General features: G+C 40.0%; 1 protein-coding gene across 3 annotated transcripts in view; it reads right to left on the reverse strand.

The window, feature by feature from the left end:
• The window catches only part of nfasca (neurofascin homolog (chicken) a), a 138813-nt gene that overhangs the window by 90043 nt on the left and 29011 nt on the right, over positions 1 to 19759 (reverse strand). For 2 of the 3 annotated variants that reach the window (XM_038289160.1, XM_038289161.1), the window contains exons 3-5: positions 9861 to 9908; positions 6981 to 7142; positions 727 to 835 (exon numbers count right to left, since the gene is read on the reverse strand). In XM_038289160.1, coding sequence (XP_038145088.1) covers positions 727 to 835; positions 6981 to 7098 — 227 coding nt within the window. In that variant the 5' untranslated portion in view covers positions 7099 to 7142; positions 9861 to 9908. Of the gene's footprint in view, positions 1 to 726; positions 836 to 4144; positions 4163 to 6980; positions 7143 to 9860; positions 9909 to 19759 lie in introns of all 3 variants that reach the window. The other variant, XM_038289162.1, reaches the window with a different exon arrangement.

A 19759-nucleotide genomic window follows, 5' to 3' on the forward strand; every position in this document is an offset into this window, starting at 1 on the left:
GCAAACCCTCAAACCAAGCTCTGCCTCCGCCAAGCCCTCAGCCTGCCGACAGCCTCTGGATCCTCCTGGTTTCCCCTCTCTGCTGCTCTGCTCAACTCCAAATCAGGTACAGACCTGCACTCTCTAACTCTGCAAATTACCTGGACTTCAGCTAACCACTCTGTCCCCCTCTGCAGTGAACCCAGTCGTGACCAGTCCTGGATCTAATAACCCCTTGGATCAGTTCTTTATTCTCTGTGTTGTTTTCAATAAACCTTTGAACTTTTTCCCTTGAGTCCGTGTGTTTTCTGCATGTGGGTTAGAAACTTTAAACCAAACATGAGACCAGCGTGTTTCAGGGTACCTCAACGTGCTCATAACTCATACCAAACGTACCCATAACTTATCCTACGTATGCCAGCATTTTTGCACATCAGGCATATGCTGGTCTAAATCGTCAAGGTGATACAGGGGCTTACGTGTAATTTGGACTTGGGTATGCAAAAAAAGCGAGGATTAATTAAAACTAGGCGTATGTGTAAGAGGTTAAAGAACCTTTGAACGTAAAGAACTGAAACAATGAGACACTTTAAATGTTCACGTAATTGAAAAAGATTCTGATGGTGGACATGTAGCCTGTTGAATTTCATCACTGGTTGGAGATTTGAAACTGCATTTCCTGGACCAGAAACTGTGACTTGGTGTGTTTTGAAGTTTGCTGTGGATCTGTGAGTGTGCACTGCTTACGTCGGCACAGGGTTGCCTTTGGCTTCACACTCAATGACAATGGTGCTGTCTCTGGGGTCCACAATGTAGTCCTTGGCTGACTGTTTGGTTATGGTTGGGGGCTGCTTCACTGCAAGAAGTCCAGAAACACACAACAGGTCTGACACATTGGGCCTACAGGAGTACAGGCAGAGAATAATACATTCTCATTTTTTTTTTTTTTTTTTTTTTTTTTTTTTTTACAGTGTCCTGTCTGGCAAGGTGGCAATAAGAATAATTGTCTTGATGCCAAAAGGAGCCCAACAGATTTTACTTTCACAAGTGTAGCGGTATCGCAATTGCCATACCGCTCCACTTGTTTCATGTATATAAATTGCTTTATTATAATTATGCAGGGAGTTTTACAGTTCATATGGACACTGCAATGTAAGTAGAGCAGAAAAACAGAAGAAGAAGAAGGAAAAAGAAAAAGAAAAAAACAGGACAAAAGATGAAAGAAAGAGGAGATAGGAAGGAGACAATGACAAAACATTTTCAGTCTGCTTCAACACCTGTAATGAGATGGAGAAAAAAAGAAAAAAGAAAAAAGAAAAAAGAACAGCACAACCAAAAAACATGGTACGAGATATACAATAAAGCAAACACCTTGAAACTATCACTAAAGTAATATTATTAAGTCTGACATGTACTCTGTGTTACCTGAAGATATGAATGTGAATGTGTGTACATTCTCATTTCTAACATGCATTAGCTCATTAATTGAACTACAGTAACAGCCATTCAAAATGGCCGTTCCCATTCAAACGCCAGCCTGACTGGCCGCCCACTTCCCTCCCCCGCCGGTGAGAGCTGAATCTTCTGTGTATTGTTCCTGAAAGTTCTTTCGAAGTAGGAGAAATGTTACCAAGGAAGAAAGATAGTTTGAGTGAGGGGTTAAGGAAGCCATCTTTGTTAACCTGGAAAGAAACGTGTAACAGAGGAGGTGGTCTTAGACAGAACCTTTCACCTACTTCCAAAGCACATTTAGGAACAATACCCTGAAGCAGTGTTCCTACAGTAACATTTGAAATATCTTCTAAAAAAGCCGGGCATACACTGTACAATTTTTCGCCCTGAAAGTTGGCCTGATCGAGAAATTGGCCCGCCTTTAGCCTGATGGTGCGTGGTGTAGCGTACAGGGGGTGACGAGGGGCCATCAGCCTCTAACGACCACCTCCCCATCAGGAATCATAAGGTCAAATTCGGTCTGCCATCTAAAGGTGGTTGTGGGCAAATCGCTCAGTGGGCAAACAGGGAATCTTCTTGCCACCTCCGCAGGCTCCGCCTTACAGAAGCATGTCCAGGGGGGGCAATGAGTAAAATGGAGTTCTTTCTGTAAAACTTACAGACTGTAGTAGCCATGTTTGCTCAGCCATGTCTTCGTCCAAATACGTCGTCTCTTTTTCTTTTTAGGGCTTTCAGCATAAAATTGCCCAAATATCCAAGGCAGTTTCACTCTAGTGAGCTTCATGTTCCTCTTCTACTCGTTTGGCTTCTGGATTGACGAGTCCGAGTAGCGCCATCTCACTGCGGAGCTGAGTCCCACCAGGTTTTCAGACGTACAGTGTGAGCAGGTAGATCGCATCAGAGCGTCGGGTCGCACAGCATGAGACCAAACATGTTGAGCTGTGAACTTTTAAACTCTGCGGTTTTGTCGTACAGTGTGAGCTTTAGCTGAGAGCAACCATTGGAAAAATCGTACATTGTATGCCCGGCTTAAAGGAATAGTACACCCAAAACATGATTAGCCTTCATTTTCTACTCACCCCCATGCTGAACAACACTCTGGAGTACTTTTTTGATATCTCAAATGCATCTGGAGATCTGGGAGGCTTCTTGCTGTCTGCTGACATTCAAATAATGGAGGTCTATGGCGCCCGAGGCAGAAAGGTCCATAAAAGTCCACAAAAAACGTGTCAATATTCCTCCATACTGCTCGTCCAATGTATTCCAAGTGTCCTGAGTGGGTAGCGTCCATAATTTACTCGAAACAAAGTCATTTAGAATGTTTTTAGAGCATAAACAGTAGTGTATAGGATTTCCTAAAAGCGCGTTCACGACGCTACGGAAACCGCGGCAGACCAAACCAGATGAAAGTGCGCATTCAGTGTCTGCTCTGCCGATAATGCAAGCGTAGAAGAAGAAATGTGCTGTTTACCTGTGCAAAGAAAGAAACAATGAAAGAAAAATGTCTGAGGACTTCAGTGTTGAGGAAGAGCATGAGTTCTTTGCTGAGATGAATGCGCACTTTCATCTGGTTTGGTCTGCCGCGGTTTCCGTAGCGTCGTGAACGCGCTTTCAGGAAATCCTATACACTACTGTTTATGCTCTAAAAACATTCTAAATGACTTCGTTTCGAGTAAATTCTGGACGCTACCCACTCAGGACACTTGGAATACATTGGACGAGCAGTATGGAGGAATATTGACACGTTTTTTGTGGACTTTTATGGACCTTTCTGCCTCGGGCGCCATAGACCTCCATTATTTGAATGTCAGCAGACAGCAAGAAGCCTCCCAGATCTCCAGATGCATTTGAGATATCAAAAAAGTACTCCAGAGTGTTGTTCAGCATGGGGGTGAGTAGAAAATGAAGGCTAATCATGTTTTGGGTGTACTATTCCTTTAAGCTGAATTCTTCAAGCTTGGCCATGACTTGGATGACTGAGAATCTTCACAGGTATACTTTATCTAGTAGAGTAATCGCAGTTTATAGAACATACAGACATTTATTCTGTGTTATTTTTATGGGTCCGAATATCAGAGAGTTGCTCAGTGAAGAGCGTGTTTCATAAATTTACTGCAGTAGACGGTAAATAAAAGCTGATGAAGGACCGTCAGACCTCTCTGGGTCAACACTGGAAGGTGAGCTGTTGGAGTTATTCTGATTTCTGTTGTTTTTATCATTTTATTCATTTATATATTTTATATTGCTTTTAATTATTTGTTTTCTATGTTACTGTCATCAGTGGAAATAGTGTATGCAGGTTCATAAGACGGTCAAATGTTTTGCAAGAATGCTTTCCTGTTTTTCATTTGAGAAACACAGAACTTGAAGTTCATGACCCCCGATACCTTTTTTTAAAAGCGTATACTGAAACCAGACATGTTCCCTATCTTAAAAGTTCATGCCATGTCTAAGAGATTGCGTAATCAAAACTAACGCCTGCTGTTGTAATGTGTTGACTGTTCAATAAATAAGCCTGCAAGAGTAGAGCAAGACGAAGATGCACAGAGTAATCCTAAAGCTCTGTATATCTTCCGCTTTGCAAAGCACGGTCGGGAAAACTCTTACACTGTCTTTGTTTCATTCTTTATAGGTTAAAGTTGGAGAAACTTAACAACCCTAACATGAGCTATGCTAGCTGCTGCTAAATGAAAAGGTCCCAAGTGGTACTTACGGTCTCGCTGGATCTTTGCTGTTAGTCCGTTGCAAAGCAGAAGAAGGAAAAAAGATGGAGGTTGGGATGTGGTCGTTAGTATTATTAGAGACAAACTGTTCAATCTTATACAGCCATGATAAACCTGGAGCTTTAAAAGGTTTTTAGTAATCAGGTTAGAGCTTAGTGGCTCCTAGCTGCTTGGAGTTTGATGCCTTCTGACTTCTTTACTTTGTTTTTTACTTCTCAGACATTCAAAAAAGTTAAAGATTAAAATCAATAAATGGACTTTATTTTCCAAGTTTGAAGACTTCCCATTCAGGTAGCTTCTGGATTAGCATGGAGTTCCAAGCTTTTTTTGTGTGTTTTTTTAAACCTTGTAATGGCTTAGGCATAATGAAACTGAAATCAGCTCCACCCCTTAATAATCGGAGTCGTTGAGTCCACAAATGAATCCACCCCCTCTGTTTAAGGTCGGTCTTTCTCCTTTAACATAAATGGCTTTCTTCAGATCCCTCTCAAACCACCGGTCTTCTTTGTCTTAAATGTGAACATTAGGTCCTCAAAGATAAAGAAGACAGGTGGTTTGATAGGGACGTGAAGGAAGCCATTTATGTTAAAGGAGAAAGACAGAACTTAAACAGAGGTGGTGGATTTAGATTTCAGCTCTCAAAAACCTACCAGTGATAGAGTTGTTGCTTCCCAGTGCAAACTCAAACCCCATCGCTATGCAGGGGAAGAAAAAAAACCTCTCCAGGTCAGCCAGGCCAACAATGATCCTAAACGACTGCCTTTTCAGAGGAATGGGCCAGTATCACGTATTGCAGAACAATAGGACCTCAAGCTGGTTTTCCAGTTTCAATCTGCTTGTTTTCTAAGCCGTTACAAGGCTTTTGCTTGGAACTCAACGCTATTTATGACATTTTGAATTGAAAAATCTTCATGGATGGGAAGAGAGATGTCTTCAAACTTGGAAACAAAGTTCATTAGAATATTTTTTAACTTTTTGGAATGACTATGACCTGGATGACTGAGAATCTCCACCAGCACTTCTCAAACATGAAGGCATGAGCTCCTAATGTGTGACATTAGCGGGTCGATGAAGGCCAAAATCAAAGGAAAAACAAGCAGTTCGTCTCTTATCAAAAGTTAGAAACTTTATCAGCTCTGCTTTATGCTTAGAATACAGCATCACTGAACAAATCTGAGGAAACTACACAAATCAAGAAAGGTGGAGAGCCGGAGGCTGAAAGCAGGACTGTAATAACACATAGTTAGGTTGTTTAGCATGTGAATATGGTTAGAAAAAGCTACGTTACCCTAAAAGAGAAAAGTGTCTGTGAAGGAAGCCGAGAAAACTTACCTGTAAAAATGTTCCGTATCAGTAGAGAATAAGCAGGGACCAAAACAGAGACAACATACAAACGTTAGATCAATGACAACACATTAAGTTAGTTAGAAAACAAAAGCTGGCTTTGAAGGATCCACAGGCCCCCTTAACTCGATGGTCCCTTCATAGCAGAAACTACATCGCTTCATGCTACATCCAGGGTCCTGATGCAGGACCCTGGATGTAGCATGAAGCAGAGCATTGGTTTGAGAACGCTTCTGGTTGCCCTGGGTTCCTCTAAGCGGCTAATTTATCACAGCACTGCTATTACTAAAGCTGAAGGATGATTGGAGAGTCTAGACCAGCTTATTTTTAGCATAACTGAGGTTTTATTTCGTCTTTTAAAAGAGCATTGAATGTTGCAACCAGCATGTTAGCAGAAGTTTTTCTAAGCAAAAGACAAGTAATCAGGTAGAATCTGAATGCTTCATTCACTATTACAGCGGGTGTGAAGTCAAAGCAGAGGCATGATTCCTGCAGTCCAAAAATACCCGTTTTGAAGTGAGCCAAGACCGGGTTGTCAGCTCGGTTGGTTTGGTTTTCTATTTTTAAGGCTAGGCTTAAAACTTTCCTTTTTGATAAAGCTTCTAGTTAGAGTGGCTCAGGTTATCCTGAGCTATCTCTATAGTTCTGCTGCTATAGGCTTAGACTGCTGGAGGAGATAGGGAAGCATTTTTCATCATTCTGCTTCATTCTATCTCTATTCTCCCACTCTGCAGAATCTGTTAGTTCAATCTCTAACGTTCTGCTCTCTCTGCTTTTTCTCATAGTAGCTTCATCTGGTCTGTTCCTGTTTGGCTGTGACTCCATCCTGGAGAGAAATATCAGCTGTGCTGCTGCCATCAACACCTTTGTTTATAGATGTTGGAGCTTGGCCTGTTTTCCAGTGTAGTCCTGTTTCTCTGACTGTGACTAACTGGATGTGCTCTCTTCATCCTCTGACATGGGAGCTAGCTCGGAGCTCGTCTGCCTGGCTGTGTGTTTCCTGGACGGGGCCGCCTGTGGAGCTGGTTGACTCCACTGTCGCTACAAGCATGCTTAGTGTGAGGGATTGCTGAAGAGTCAATGAGTCGATGCAATCAGCTGGTTTTCCTTAGATAGAAAACTTTGAATCAATCTGACTGGATGATCTGGTTGAACTGGAAAGTGATAGAAATAAACAGAGCATTTTTAATACTGAAGTATTTTCAAAAGTGAGTACTCAAACACTTTAACTTGAGTAGATGTTTGACTGAGTAACTTTATTTGTAGTTTAGTAAGATTGGACTACATGTATCACTCAAGTACTACAGCTGAGTACTTCATCCACCACTGACCCTCAGTGACTGAATACTGCAGATAGAAGCGGCTGTTGATGAAAAAAGAACTGAGATGATGTTGGTCTGTTCATCCCAGCAGTCTGAACGTCTGTGACCTCAGGGCTGCTTCTACGCGTTTCCCTTCATCGACAACGTTTTCCAGACTTACGATCGAGAGGAACTTCGATACCCGACGCTTCCTGCAGCAGCAGCAGTAGAAATGACAGGAGAGCCAGGGCTGCTCGCCCACCCTTTCCCAACATTTCTCTCCCTCCAGCTGCTCGCATGTAGTCCTGCCCTCTGCTGATTGCTCAGATGGTTCCTCTGACAGCTTTGAGGAAAGACACAAACACAGACGGTTAGTAAGTCGGAGCAGCGGAGCATGCAACACTTTATGTAGGTCACACACAGAGGTGAGCGTGCGACTGGCTTTCAGGTCTGGCCTACATTCACAGCTGAGTCGTTCTGCGTCTCTCCAGAGAAAGCAGCTCAGAAACATGGTGACGGAGAGGTTACTGTGTTACTGTGTCCAGATTCATCTGGGAAACCACAACAGACTGGTTTCTTACAATTCCTTTGGAGATAGGTTAGATTAATATTTAGCAATAATATTAATGCACAGAGTGAAGTCAGTAATAAGAATTAAATCTAGTTAGAATCTATAAATGCATAGATTGACTCTCACCGATCTTGCAGGGTCACAGGTTGATGGGGCCGTTAGAGGCAGCGTACCGAGGGTTATTATGATTATTATATGTTCTATTATTCCATTATTATTAAAACATTGATTTTTATATAAAAAAAGGTAATTTTCAGTTGATTAGAATAAGAAAGTAAAAAATTTAACAAGAACATTTAATAGATTATTACTCAGACTAATGAGGTCGAGCCTGAGGAGAACTTTTGCTCACAGGTTTGCCGACGGGTGGGGGGGCAAAAGGGTCAATTGTCCCAGGCTCAGGGCAGAGGGGGGGGGGGAATTGACACGGACTATTAAAAATACAGGTAGAAGTAATTTTTCAGAAAATAGTAGTGAGAATAATATTTCTGCTGCAACTTTTAAAGTTTGTTTGGCTGCAAACTAGGAATGTCAGGTTTCCAGAAAAAAAGGGAAGATGACGCCAAAGGCTGGAGGGATTTTAGGAGTAAATATTAAAAATAAAGCGAGGATGAGTCAGGAAAAAAAGGAAGTCTTTCATAGAGATAGCAAATGACCTGCCAGCAGATTGACAGCTCTCCAATTGTTGTCAGCTGGCTTGAAAACATCACACTAAAAACAACATTAGAATAAACAATACGGAAAGCGAGAGCGGTTGACTCGACTCTTTTTTTTCCCTTTGCCTTGTCGAGATAACGACATAACTATCTCGTTATCACAGTTTAACCATTCATTGTTATCTGTAGATTATTATCTGGTTATCAGGAGAAAACAGTTCTTGATTGAGATAACGAGCTGATTAACCTGTCTGAGTAATGAATGAGGCTGGCCAGCAGCCCTGGATTCCCCGTCCATCCATGCCTGCGTAGTTGTGCAGTCCTGGTACCCCGGGTGCCCTAATAATTCGTTTTTTAGTATCCTTCATTTTTTTTAACTAATTTTCAGGCCATGGTGGATGATTGGATTGCATGGAATACAGTAGAAATAAATCTTTTTTTATGAAAATCTTTAATCTGGACTCATTTTTGGGGTTAATGCATCTTATAGCTGTTCTGGGCGTAACACCTGGAGTCATAGATCTGATTGATTATGAATTAGAAGTGGAAATAAATCATTAAATGGACAACGTCGTCTCGTTACCTAAAAGTTAAACACAGGATTATTTCCAGGATCACAAACAGGCTGCAATGACTTCTAAAACCTCTCCTGCTGTTGTGGGATTGAAGGATGGAATCAGCCAAGGACCTCATTTTGATCCAGGCTCAGAATGAGCTCCTTGATATGTGCTTGAGAATGGCTTAGTCTCCATTTAAACCCAGGTTTAAAGCCTTGCAGGGCAGCCTAAAGCCCACTGCCAACATTAAGACAGAAAAAATAAAGAAAAGAACAAACGATCAGTTCAGGGGTTTCAGAAAATATGGGAATCAGGAAATTATCTATAAACCAAACTGAACGATTTTTGTTCTCTACATCAAAACACACTAGATTTTAAAATAAGAAATTTTTCTATTTTTTATTCTTTTTTTTTATTTGAAAATTCAATATATAACATGGATGGATAAACACCTGCATTTTATTTCAGTGATAAATTCTGTTTAAATTAACAGATCATTAAAAATGTCTGCAGACCTTTACTGGTTTTTTATTTTCTTTATTCAGCCCCCGCTGATTTTTAATTGGTTCCCCCTGGTTTAATGTTTCTACATATTTATTTCCCGTCATGTGCTCCATCCAATGCAGATCATTGGCTCCGCCCATATCTAGTGAAAACTAGTGTGATTGGATGAGTCATAGAACGCAAACACTCATTGGTTAGCTAAAGGAAATCATCAGAAGCAAGCAGGTGTTCTTAAACTGCTAACGTGAATTGTCTATGCCATGCTACAATGTGGGATTCAGAAAAAGATGTTGAAATGTCTGAAAGGTCGGACACAGGCGAGAGCGTATCGGGAGACGGAGACCAACCAGACCTCCCTCATCCTTGGCCCTATCTCTAAGAATTTACAGAAATAGTTGAAAAATTGAGCTTTTAATTCATATAGCGGCATCTGGCTGGTTTTTTTTAAAGGGTAATTTATACTTTGATACTTTAAGTAGTTTTTGAAGCACATAGTTTTTCACTTTTACTTGAGTAAAGAGGTCAAGTTGCTACTTCAACTTTTATCAAATGTTTTTAAACTGCAGTATCTATACTGCAGTTTAAATTAGTTATACTATAACTAATTTCCGCTTTCCTTTCATTTTGCTTTTTGGCCCAAAGGTGTAAAAAGTTTAGACACATCAACCAACCAGGATTCAGAGAAATTCTGGTACAGAAGCTGCATCCTCCAGTTTAATCCTGACAGACGCTCAGTCTTTCTAAACCCTGCAGACGGTTAAACTCTGACTCACATTGGCTGCTGGGATGTTTCCTTCCACTCTGCTGAGACCCGTACAGACCTGCAGACCAAACAGAAATACAGATTTATTAACAATCCAAAAAAACAACCAGTGAACAAATAACTGACCCCCCATCAGATTATCCTCAACTATTGTTATAAAGTAATTTAAACATGAATACGATTTAAGTCAAGTCTGAGGAATGCTGCTCATTAGCTGGCATGTGAGGAAAAGGCGAAGCAGCAGAAACAGGATAGCAAAGGCTGAATAGTGGAGAAACACGGAGCAAGCCGCCTCAGGAGCGTCTGCAGCAGAGAGGAAAGTTCAGCTGCGCAGGGAGGCTAGAGAGACGCAGTCTGTGCAACAGCTGCTGCTCCCCTCAGGATCACAGCTGCCTTTTTCTGTCCTGATTTACTCAGCAGCCTCTTTGAAAGGCGGGAGGAAAAAAAGCCTTTTTTCAGACCTGTTTGTCCAACAGTCAGTGAAACGCCGTAAAATGGGTTTTACTGGAAGTTTCTCCAGATTAGCATCAGGTGTTGAAGGGAAGGGAGGTGTTCCGGTACAGTGCTGTGTGTCTGTGCAGAGACGACCCAGACGGGCGTCCATGTTGGCGACCAGGGGCGTAAACGACACCGTGTTCTATCGATTTGATTGGCGGGGGATACAATGCTTTTCTTTTTGTTACTTATATTTATTGAACTTTTAAAAGAGAATATTTACAGCATTAACCCAACATTAGCACTCAGAGAAATACTTAAAGGTATACTATGCAACCGATGTTGATTTTCCAGCGAGGCTCCCCCCAGAGGGCGAAAGTAAAAGTGCACTGTCGTAAATATGCTCAGCTGTTCTCCTGGTTTCTCCGTCAAGCAACGCGCGGTTGTTTTGAGCTTAGCAGACAGGCGAACGCAACGAATGACTAATGCTGCGTTCACACTGGACGTAGCTGGCGCGACAGAAGCAGCGAGTTTACATGCAAAGTCAATGGTTGACGTGCATCAAGGCGCAGCAAAAGGTCCCGCGGCGCGTTTTGGGCAGCAGGCGCAGCACGTCTGAGCAGCTGAAGCAGCCCGTCGGGCGCGTTTAATCATCTGATGCAGGGAGAGAGACACAGCGCTGTGATCACTCCTCTTAAACAGTTTATTGACGCCTAAATTAACTTAAAATGCAGAAATCTACCGTCAGAATATGTTGGCTTTTATTATCCTGCTGCAACAGTTTGGATTATTTAGATGAAAAACACCTACCAGCTGCCGCGGTGAACCGCGAGGAGGCGACCCGGCCAGAGGCTGCTGATGAAGGGATCCCTACTGTCGGCGCACCGCTGGTATGTGGGGGTCTGAGCGTCTCCGACAGAAATAACATTGGAAGGCAGGATGGTAATCTGGATGAACTGACGGCACTGATTACGTTTTCAGGTGTATTTTCTCACTTAAACACATATTAAAACTACTTTATTCCCACTGATCACAGCAAATATAGCTGCAAGGCAGAGAAAGGATAGTGAAGCTCCGCCCAAAGCGCGTCAGACACACTTTTGCACCGCGCAGCCAGAGCAGCAAAGCTGCTTTAGCCGCGCGTCAGAACTAACTGGTACAAGCAGCTAAAAGGAAGCAGCAGACGCGATTTTGCTGCGTCCGATGTGAACGTAGCATAACTGCACAAAGATCGCCACTGTGCTAGCAACGAGCATGCTTTTAACTGGGGGCGTGTAGCAGTTCTCGCCGTAAAGCAAGACCGACTCTCGCGAGACTTCTGAGCCTGTGGGTGCGGGTCGGTGCTCCTGCAATTGCAAGTGCGGTATTTCCCCCACAGACCACCAGGGCGGCCGAGAATACCTTTGTTCAACCTGAAATGACTCATTTAATCATCCAAAACGTTATGGAACACATTAATTAACTGAAAAATGTTGCATAGTGTGCCTTTAAATCAACATTTCCAGCCAATAGTGTTATTGGAATCCAGGCAGAGACCTTATTACCTTTGGAACATTCAACAAACATGGATATTTTGATGTCTGTTAGGACTCCAGTCTGTGTGGTCTTTGTTTTTCGTGTGTTTGTCTCCCTTCCTTCACCAGACGATGCCTGGTTCTGATTCTCCTCCTCACGCACCTGCAAGGGGTTACCTCGTTAACGGAGCGCTCTTAAGCTGCTGACTGCCACTACCTCGACACCAGAGTGTTTGCCAGTTTTGGGAAGTCATCCTGCAAACTGGAGTTTCGGACCTTCTCTCCCTGGAAGTATCTACTGAGCTTCAAACTGAGCTGAGAAAACAAACCAGAGGTTTGGATCCACTCTCCCCCGAGGAGTCGTTTGAGTTTCACACTGAGCAAGGGATTCATCTGCACCACAGTCCGTTCAAGTACCGCAGGAAATCTGAGTGGCAGTCAGTTTTTCTATGTTCATCTACAAGCAACCACATTCTGGGAAAACCCTGTCCGCCCTCCACCGAATGAGACAAACACCGGAACACATCCTTCACCTACTGGAGACTAAGAGTCAACCAATTCTCTGGAAACTTGAGTCTGCCTACCTTTCCTCCTCTTCAAGTTCGAGAATCAATTTCTCCACTGAACCTGAACTAACCGCAGTGTCTTCCCCTCACCTTTCAGTTCCGGTTGAGCAGTGTTCAGAGAAACACTGGAACCTCCACCCAACTTCTCAATAAACCTGTTAAACTTTTCTCTGATCTCTCTGTTTGTTCTTCTGCATTTTGGGTCATATCTTTATTTAAATCATGACAATGTCAGAAATTAATGTCAATGTAATAACAAGGAACGCCAACTTGCCTGAATATATTAAGAAAAATAACAAAAGTGCTTCTAGAAGAAATTCATGAAAAACACGTTATTTTGGTCCATCATAACCTTAGAGGCATTAATGCTGATATTTCCAATGACATTTTTTTTTAGTTTATAAACCTAAATATAATTCTGAACTAGGCTTTTTAACTTTTCATTTAGCCTTTTCATCATTCTGCTTCCTTCCATCTCTATTTTTGTAGTCTTTCCTTATTTTTATATTGAAGGGAAACATATTCAAGGACATTACAACTTCTTTCTGTTATGCTTTTTTGGTACTATATACACTCTTTTTATATTGTCTGTCATATTTTTGTCTTTAATGGCATCTTGCTTTAACTCTTTGTACTCTATAAAAGCTAATGGAATTTAAATAAACTAAATTGAATTGAAATAGGCATTTTGATTAAAAAAGAACTGCGTTGTTCTGAGAGACAGATCATAACCTATAATCTCATGTGCTTTGAATTTTGAAATGAAGTCGTATTTTTTAAAGGTGATGATGCAGATTGGTATTTTCACTTTGCATTGATTGGGTCATTCTTCAGTGAATCAATGTGAATGGATGTATTATTACACCACTATTGTTGACCTCTCATATGTTTATATCTATTCATCAATAAGATGAAAAAACGCTGATGCATCAATTGCTGTAACACATTAGTGTTTGTCTGTTTAATTCCGGGACAGGTTTGAACCTTGCACCTATTTGTATTTAGGCTGTATTTCATTCTGCAGAAAACAGTTCTGGTTTAGAGACAGTTTACCAATTAAATCAATTAATCAACCCCAACTCCTCCAAAATGTTCACAGAGTGTTAAAGGCAGAAAACTATTCTGTGAGATACTGAAAGAGTTGAATACATTGCTAGGGGAAAACCCAGACCAGTTAAACTGGTTTCTATATCGTGACTAGTAGTTTAGCCCAGTTCTCGTCGCCCAGCTTACTGGTCAATCCTTCATTATGGAACATTATTTTGGCTAAAAGCTGAAACATTACTGTCAGTAAGAGACCTTATCATGCAGAGTTACAGGCCTACCTCTCAGTAACATCATTCTGAAAACTTCCACATAGAGCTTCATTTGAAATATCACTGATTCTTGAAACTTTGGCAAAAACATGTCCCACTAAGAAAAGTGCTAATTCTGTTGGAAAGAAATAAAATTTTCATGAATAAAAACAATCAAGGTTATACTCAGGGGGTCCTTTGCACAAATGCAAGGTTCTTTTAAAGTTTTTTTTATTTTATTGTTAATTTAATGATTATATGCTGGCCCATTGCCTATAAAATCAGTTGTCCTTGGATAGGAGATAATCATTTCAACTTGATTAAAAAAACAAAAAGTAATAATTGAATTGAATAATATCTTTACCAAATGAAAGGGTACATTTTAATATGTATTTAAAACTACAAACAGTGAGTTTTGAACAATAATAACCATTATTTTGTGATTGCTCAAAATGTGTCCCACATATTTGTCACCACCGTCAGATATTTATAAAAAGCAATAAAATCAGGCAACTACAAGGTCAACTACATGCCTGAGGACCCCATTTTCAAATCTTCAGCTCTACTGGATGCCTTAAGGTCACTCAAGCTCCTGTAGGTTTGCTATTTTCTCTTAAACTTGTTCATATTTTTGGACACTGCTAATGTCACAACCATAACATGTCAACACCGTCTCTTTTGTATAAAAAATATTAGATTAGATTATGACATAAATGTTTACTTTTTAAGAAGAGGTCTAAAGTAGCTAGCAACAGAGGGGAAACAAGATGGCTAATGTGAACAACTCATGCATATCATGTGAAAGAGTAGGATTTTGTCACCACCGTCAGACGTCACCACCGTCAGATTTTCTGTCTGACGGTGGTGACAAAAAACTACAAATGGTTCTCAATGGAGGCTAGAAAATAATTGTTGATCTGTAATGTTTCATTAACTTCTTTTATATTTTTATTTATGTACTTCCGCCTAGATTTCTTCCATATTGTATAACCCTAGGGGATGGGGTGTGCCTTCCCTGTCTCTCAATTCACTATTATGCCATGTTCATTTTGTTTACATCATTTGGGATGCACATAGTGCACCTACTACCTACCTACATAGCACATAGTATACAATATTCCTTGTAAGCTATGGCAGGGCTACATTTAACCAAATCTAACATTTACTGTAATTCCCCCCAATTTCATAGTCATTACACTCAACTTTGACTTTATGTATTTTAGGAAGTTATGGCTAGGAAGCAGCTATCTGTGAAGGAAAGAAGGAAAAGAAACAGGGAATATCAAAAGAAGTGTGAAGGCCTACTGACAAAAAACCTACATATATTCAAGCAATTACTCAGAAGGTTCAAAATTTCTACCATAATGCAGCACGAATGACAACTGACAAACAGGACACAATCACACGCAAGAAAATAAAGCATCAGAGAATGATTCTGACTGATAATGATATTTCTTAATTGTACCTTATATTCCTTGAAAAATATTTGTCACAGTGCTCATGATTGTTATTTTTTGGACCAAATAGTTAAATAAAGTTAATAAGCAAGAAACCATTGACTTGAATTGTATACAGTTTGGAATTGTATGTTGAAATGAGGCCACTGTCACCACCGTCAGAGGGCTTTTTATTCGTTTTAAATGAATATGCTTGCAATATGTTTCTTCAGTGCTGTTCTCTCATTAAAGTAATGGTCTCTTTTAATACAAAAATATGTTTGTTAAATAAAAAAACATGACTTTTTCTATTTAGGCTTAAAGTAAACGTTATCTGATGTTAGATATTTTAAAGGACTACACGTGAAACAGTTAAAAAAAATTAACAAAAATGAATATTCAACATTTAACAGCATAAATGTGTGCTAACAATGCCAGATAAAGATTTAAAAACTCTAAATACTTATTAGACCAAATAAATAAAAAATAATTAGCTTTTTATTGTGTCTGATGGTGTTGACAAAAACAGTAATAACTGGAAAAATGCCTATTTTATGAAAGAAATACAAAATGAGGAGGTTGCACCTGTACACTGCTGAACAGCCAAGACCTTGGTCTATAACAATATACAGGTGCTGGTCATAAAATTAGAATATCATGAAAAAGTAGATGGATTTCAGTAATTCCATTTAAAAAGTGAAACTTGTATATTATATTCATACATTACATACAAACTCATATATTTCAGATGTTTATTTTGTTTAATTTTGATGATTACAAATGACAACAAATTAAAATCTCAAATTCATCATATCAGAAAATTAGAATATTACTGAAGACCAATAAAAACAAAGGATTTATAGAAATGTTGGCCAACTGAAAAGTATGAACATGAAAAGTATGAGCATGTACAGCACTCAGTATTTAGTTGGGCCTCCTTTGGCCTGTATTACTGCAGCAATGCGGCGTGGCATGGAGTCGATCAGTCTGTGGCACTGCTCAGGTGTTATGATAGCCCAGGTTGCTCTAATAGTGGCTTTTAGCTCTTCTGAATTGTTGGGTCTGGTGTATTGCATCTTCTTCTTCACAATACCCCATAGATTTTCTATGGGGTTAAGGTCAGGAGAGTTTGCTGGCCAATTAAGAACAGGGATACCATGGTCCTTCAACCAGGTACTGGTAGCTTTGGCACTGTGTGCAGGTGCCAAGTCCTGTTGGAAAATGAAATCTGCATCTCCAAAAAGTTGGTCAGCTGCAGGAAGCATGAAGTGCTCTAAAACTTCCTGGTATGTGGCTGCGTTGACCCTGGACCTCAGAAAACACAATGGACCAACACCAGCAGATGACATGGCACCCCAAACCATCACTGACTGTGGAAACTTTACACTGGACTTCAAGCAACGTGGATGAAGTGCCTCTCTTCTTTTCCTCCAGACTCTGGGACCTTGATTTCCAAAGGAAATGCAAAATTTACTTTCATCTGAGAACATGACTTTGGACCACTCACCAGCAGTCCAGTCCTGTTTCTCTTTAGCCCAGGCAAGACGCTTCTGACGCTGTCTGTGGTTCAAGAGTGGCTTGACACAAGGAATGCGACAGCAGAAACCCATGTCTTTCATACGTCTGTGTGTGGTGGTTCTTGAAGCACTCACTCCAGCTGCAGTCCACTCTTTGTGAATCTCCCCCACATTTTTTAATGGGTTTTGTTTCACAATCCTCTCCAGGGTGCGGTTATCTCTCTCGCTTGTACACTTTTTTCGACCACATCTTTTCCTTCCCTTCGCCTCTCTATTAATGTGCTTGGACACTGAGCTCTGTGAACAGCCAGCCTCTTTAGCGATGACCTTTTGTGTCTTGCCCTCCTTGTGCAAGGTGTCGATGGTCGTCTTTTGGACAACTGTCAAGTCAGCAGTCTTCCCCATGATTGTGTAGCCTATAGAACTAGACTGAAAGACCATTTAAAGGCTTTTGCAGGGGGTTTGAGTTAATTAGCTGATTAGAGTGTGGCACCAGGGGCCATCAATTTTGAACCTTTTCACAATATTCTAATTTTCTGATATGATGAATTTGAGATTTTCATTTGTTGTCATTTGTAATCATCAAAATTAAACAAAATAAACATCTGAAATATATGAGTTTGTATGTAATGTATGAATATAATATACAAGTTTCACTTTTTAAATGGAATTACTGAAATCAATCTACTTTTTCATGATATTCTAATTTTATGACCAGCACCTGTACCTTCAGATTTTGTAATCCCACTAACTTTTTATTTTCAAAATTAAAACCTGTTTTATCCAAATTCCCAAGAATAAGTGATATGTTATATTTAAAGCATTTGATGTCTAGAACATCATGTTTCCTCCGATTACAGCAGGACACGTCTTGAACGGCTGAGGTGGAACCTTAACTGGGTTAAGTGCATTGCCAAAGGCCACAGCAGCCGTTTGTCCTACTTCAGGAGGACATGCATGAAAGAAAAGCTTCCATGGTCACAGGCTTAAAGCTCACCCAGCAGAACCCAACAACACCCAACAGAACCCAGCAGAACCCAGCAGAACCCAGCAGAACCCAGCAGTAGCATGACATCAGAAATAATGAAGATCGGATGATGTTTGGATCTCAGCCTGCAGTTAAAGAACAATAACTATGATAATGAATATTGTTTATGGAGTTCTTAACCTGCTACATTGATTGGAGGGTGGGGAGTGATTACTTTGCTGTCGGGTCTGTAGCGTGAGTAGATAACAGTCTGAACAGCGAAGGGTTCTTGTTTTTACAGCAGGTCTGCATATAAGGAGCTAAATGTTTTAAAAACATAGTTTCCGTTCCGGTCACTAAAAGTCAGGGTAATTATAAAAGTTTCAGCCTAACCAGCGCTGGGGGAAGTCCAGATGTTGATCAAACAGCCGATATGTGCGAATCATGGGCCTGATTTTCAGCTATTGTGCCGTAATGAAGGGTTTTCCAACCTATTTTTACTTCTCTACCCCTTTGGGCATTTCGTCTCACCATGAGTTCCCCTCTCAGTCCAAAGTATTGATGATTGTCCAAAAGTGGAATGTCAGGGTTCCTGCAGGTCCTTAAAAAGCCTTAAAAGGCATTGAATTCTTCAAAATAAAACTAAGGCCTTAATTGGTATTAAAATGTCTTAAATCAGTCTTAATGGATCATAAATAGGATTATTTTTATTACGATTTATTTTTGTAATGTAAATAAAACATTAAAATTTACCTTTTTTTTTATTTTTAAAAAACAACTGCTCGCCATTATTGGTTCCGTCCCGATAGCGGAACCAATAAAATCATTGTTGCTGCCGGGACATTTGGGAGATGCACCATTAACTTTTTGTCTAGAAAACATGATCAAGTGTAAAAGTAACCAAAATTGTCTCCAGCCAAGAGTTTCCTCCATGGCTAAAACCAGGGAACATACATGAGGCTCAGTGGATTTAGTGCAAGAAGTCATTCAAGCTCAGAACGATGGGAATTAAGGCAGTTGAGTCGCACATGCGAAGCACGAAACACAAAGCATCAAAATGGAGTTACAGAGAAACAGCCGGTATTTCTCAGTTTAGTTCCACCCTTGTCTCTGCAACGCCTCCACTTATCACCAAATCAAACATACTAAGAAAACCATACAAAGAAAAATAGCTGCTAAAAGACTTAGCACTGGTTATGTTGGGGCTTTAAAACTGATTTGTTTTGTTCCCTGCTAAAACGAAGTTTGTGAATTCAGTTAAATAATTATTAAAATATATCTGTCATTTGTGTGTTTTTAGCTTTCTTCCTGTATGGGAAGCTTTTCAAAATCTGAAACATTAGTGCAGTGGTTTATGTTAAAATAAACCTTTGGGTTAAGTTGTCGCAAGCAGGTTTTTCTTGCGTTTCTTGTGAATTTGGTCTTAAATTTTTATTTCAAGTGGCATTAAAAAGTCTTAAAAAGTCTTGAATTTAACTTGCCTTATGCTGTAGGAACCCTGAATGTACCATAACTGATTATAAAATAAAAACTATTTCACTTAATCTTTTATCTTAAACATTTAATTCTAAGGCACTTTATTCTTTAAATCTCAAATGAAAAAACATAATTATGTTGCATAGAAACTAGAAATTAATCAAAATAAATGCAAAATAAAATCCAATATAAAACCTGTAATTATAAAACTGGAGCTCCTCTCAGTAACTCCCTTATAATCACATTTCAACTAGATAAATTGGGAACAAAATACAGATCAAAACTTACAGTAAGACTGGATTAATTAGTTTTATTTATTTTAATCCAAACACCTGAGTTGCTTTGATGAGCTGATAGCTCAGAGTGAAAACCAGGCTGTTCTCTACATCCAGTCTGTTCCTCTGCTTGGTTTGGATGGGTGTCAAAGCTAAACGTAAACTCAAACATATCAGAAAAACTACTTATTCTACCCTATTTCACTTTACTACCGAAGAAATAAAATGTATACCTTGCAATACACTCGCCAACCACTAGGGGAAGTCACTGGTGTAAACCAAAACCCTGAGCCGATCTGTAAGTTCTGCAAACAAAAGTACAAAATAAAATGATAAAAATAACAATAAAAAAAATCTATTTAATTATTTTATCATAAAACATGAGAAAGTCCTTTGTCTGTTCATCCCCACACCCCCCACCCCCCCCC

Source organism: Cyprinodon tularosa, unplaced genomic scaffold, assembly GCF_016077235.1.
Source record: "Cyprinodon tularosa strain WSP-4 unplaced genomic scaffold, ASM1607723v1 ctg264, whole genome shotgun sequence".
NCBI lineage: Eukaryota > Metazoa > Chordata > Actinopteri > Cyprinodontiformes > Cyprinodontidae > Cyprinodon > Cyprinodon tularosa.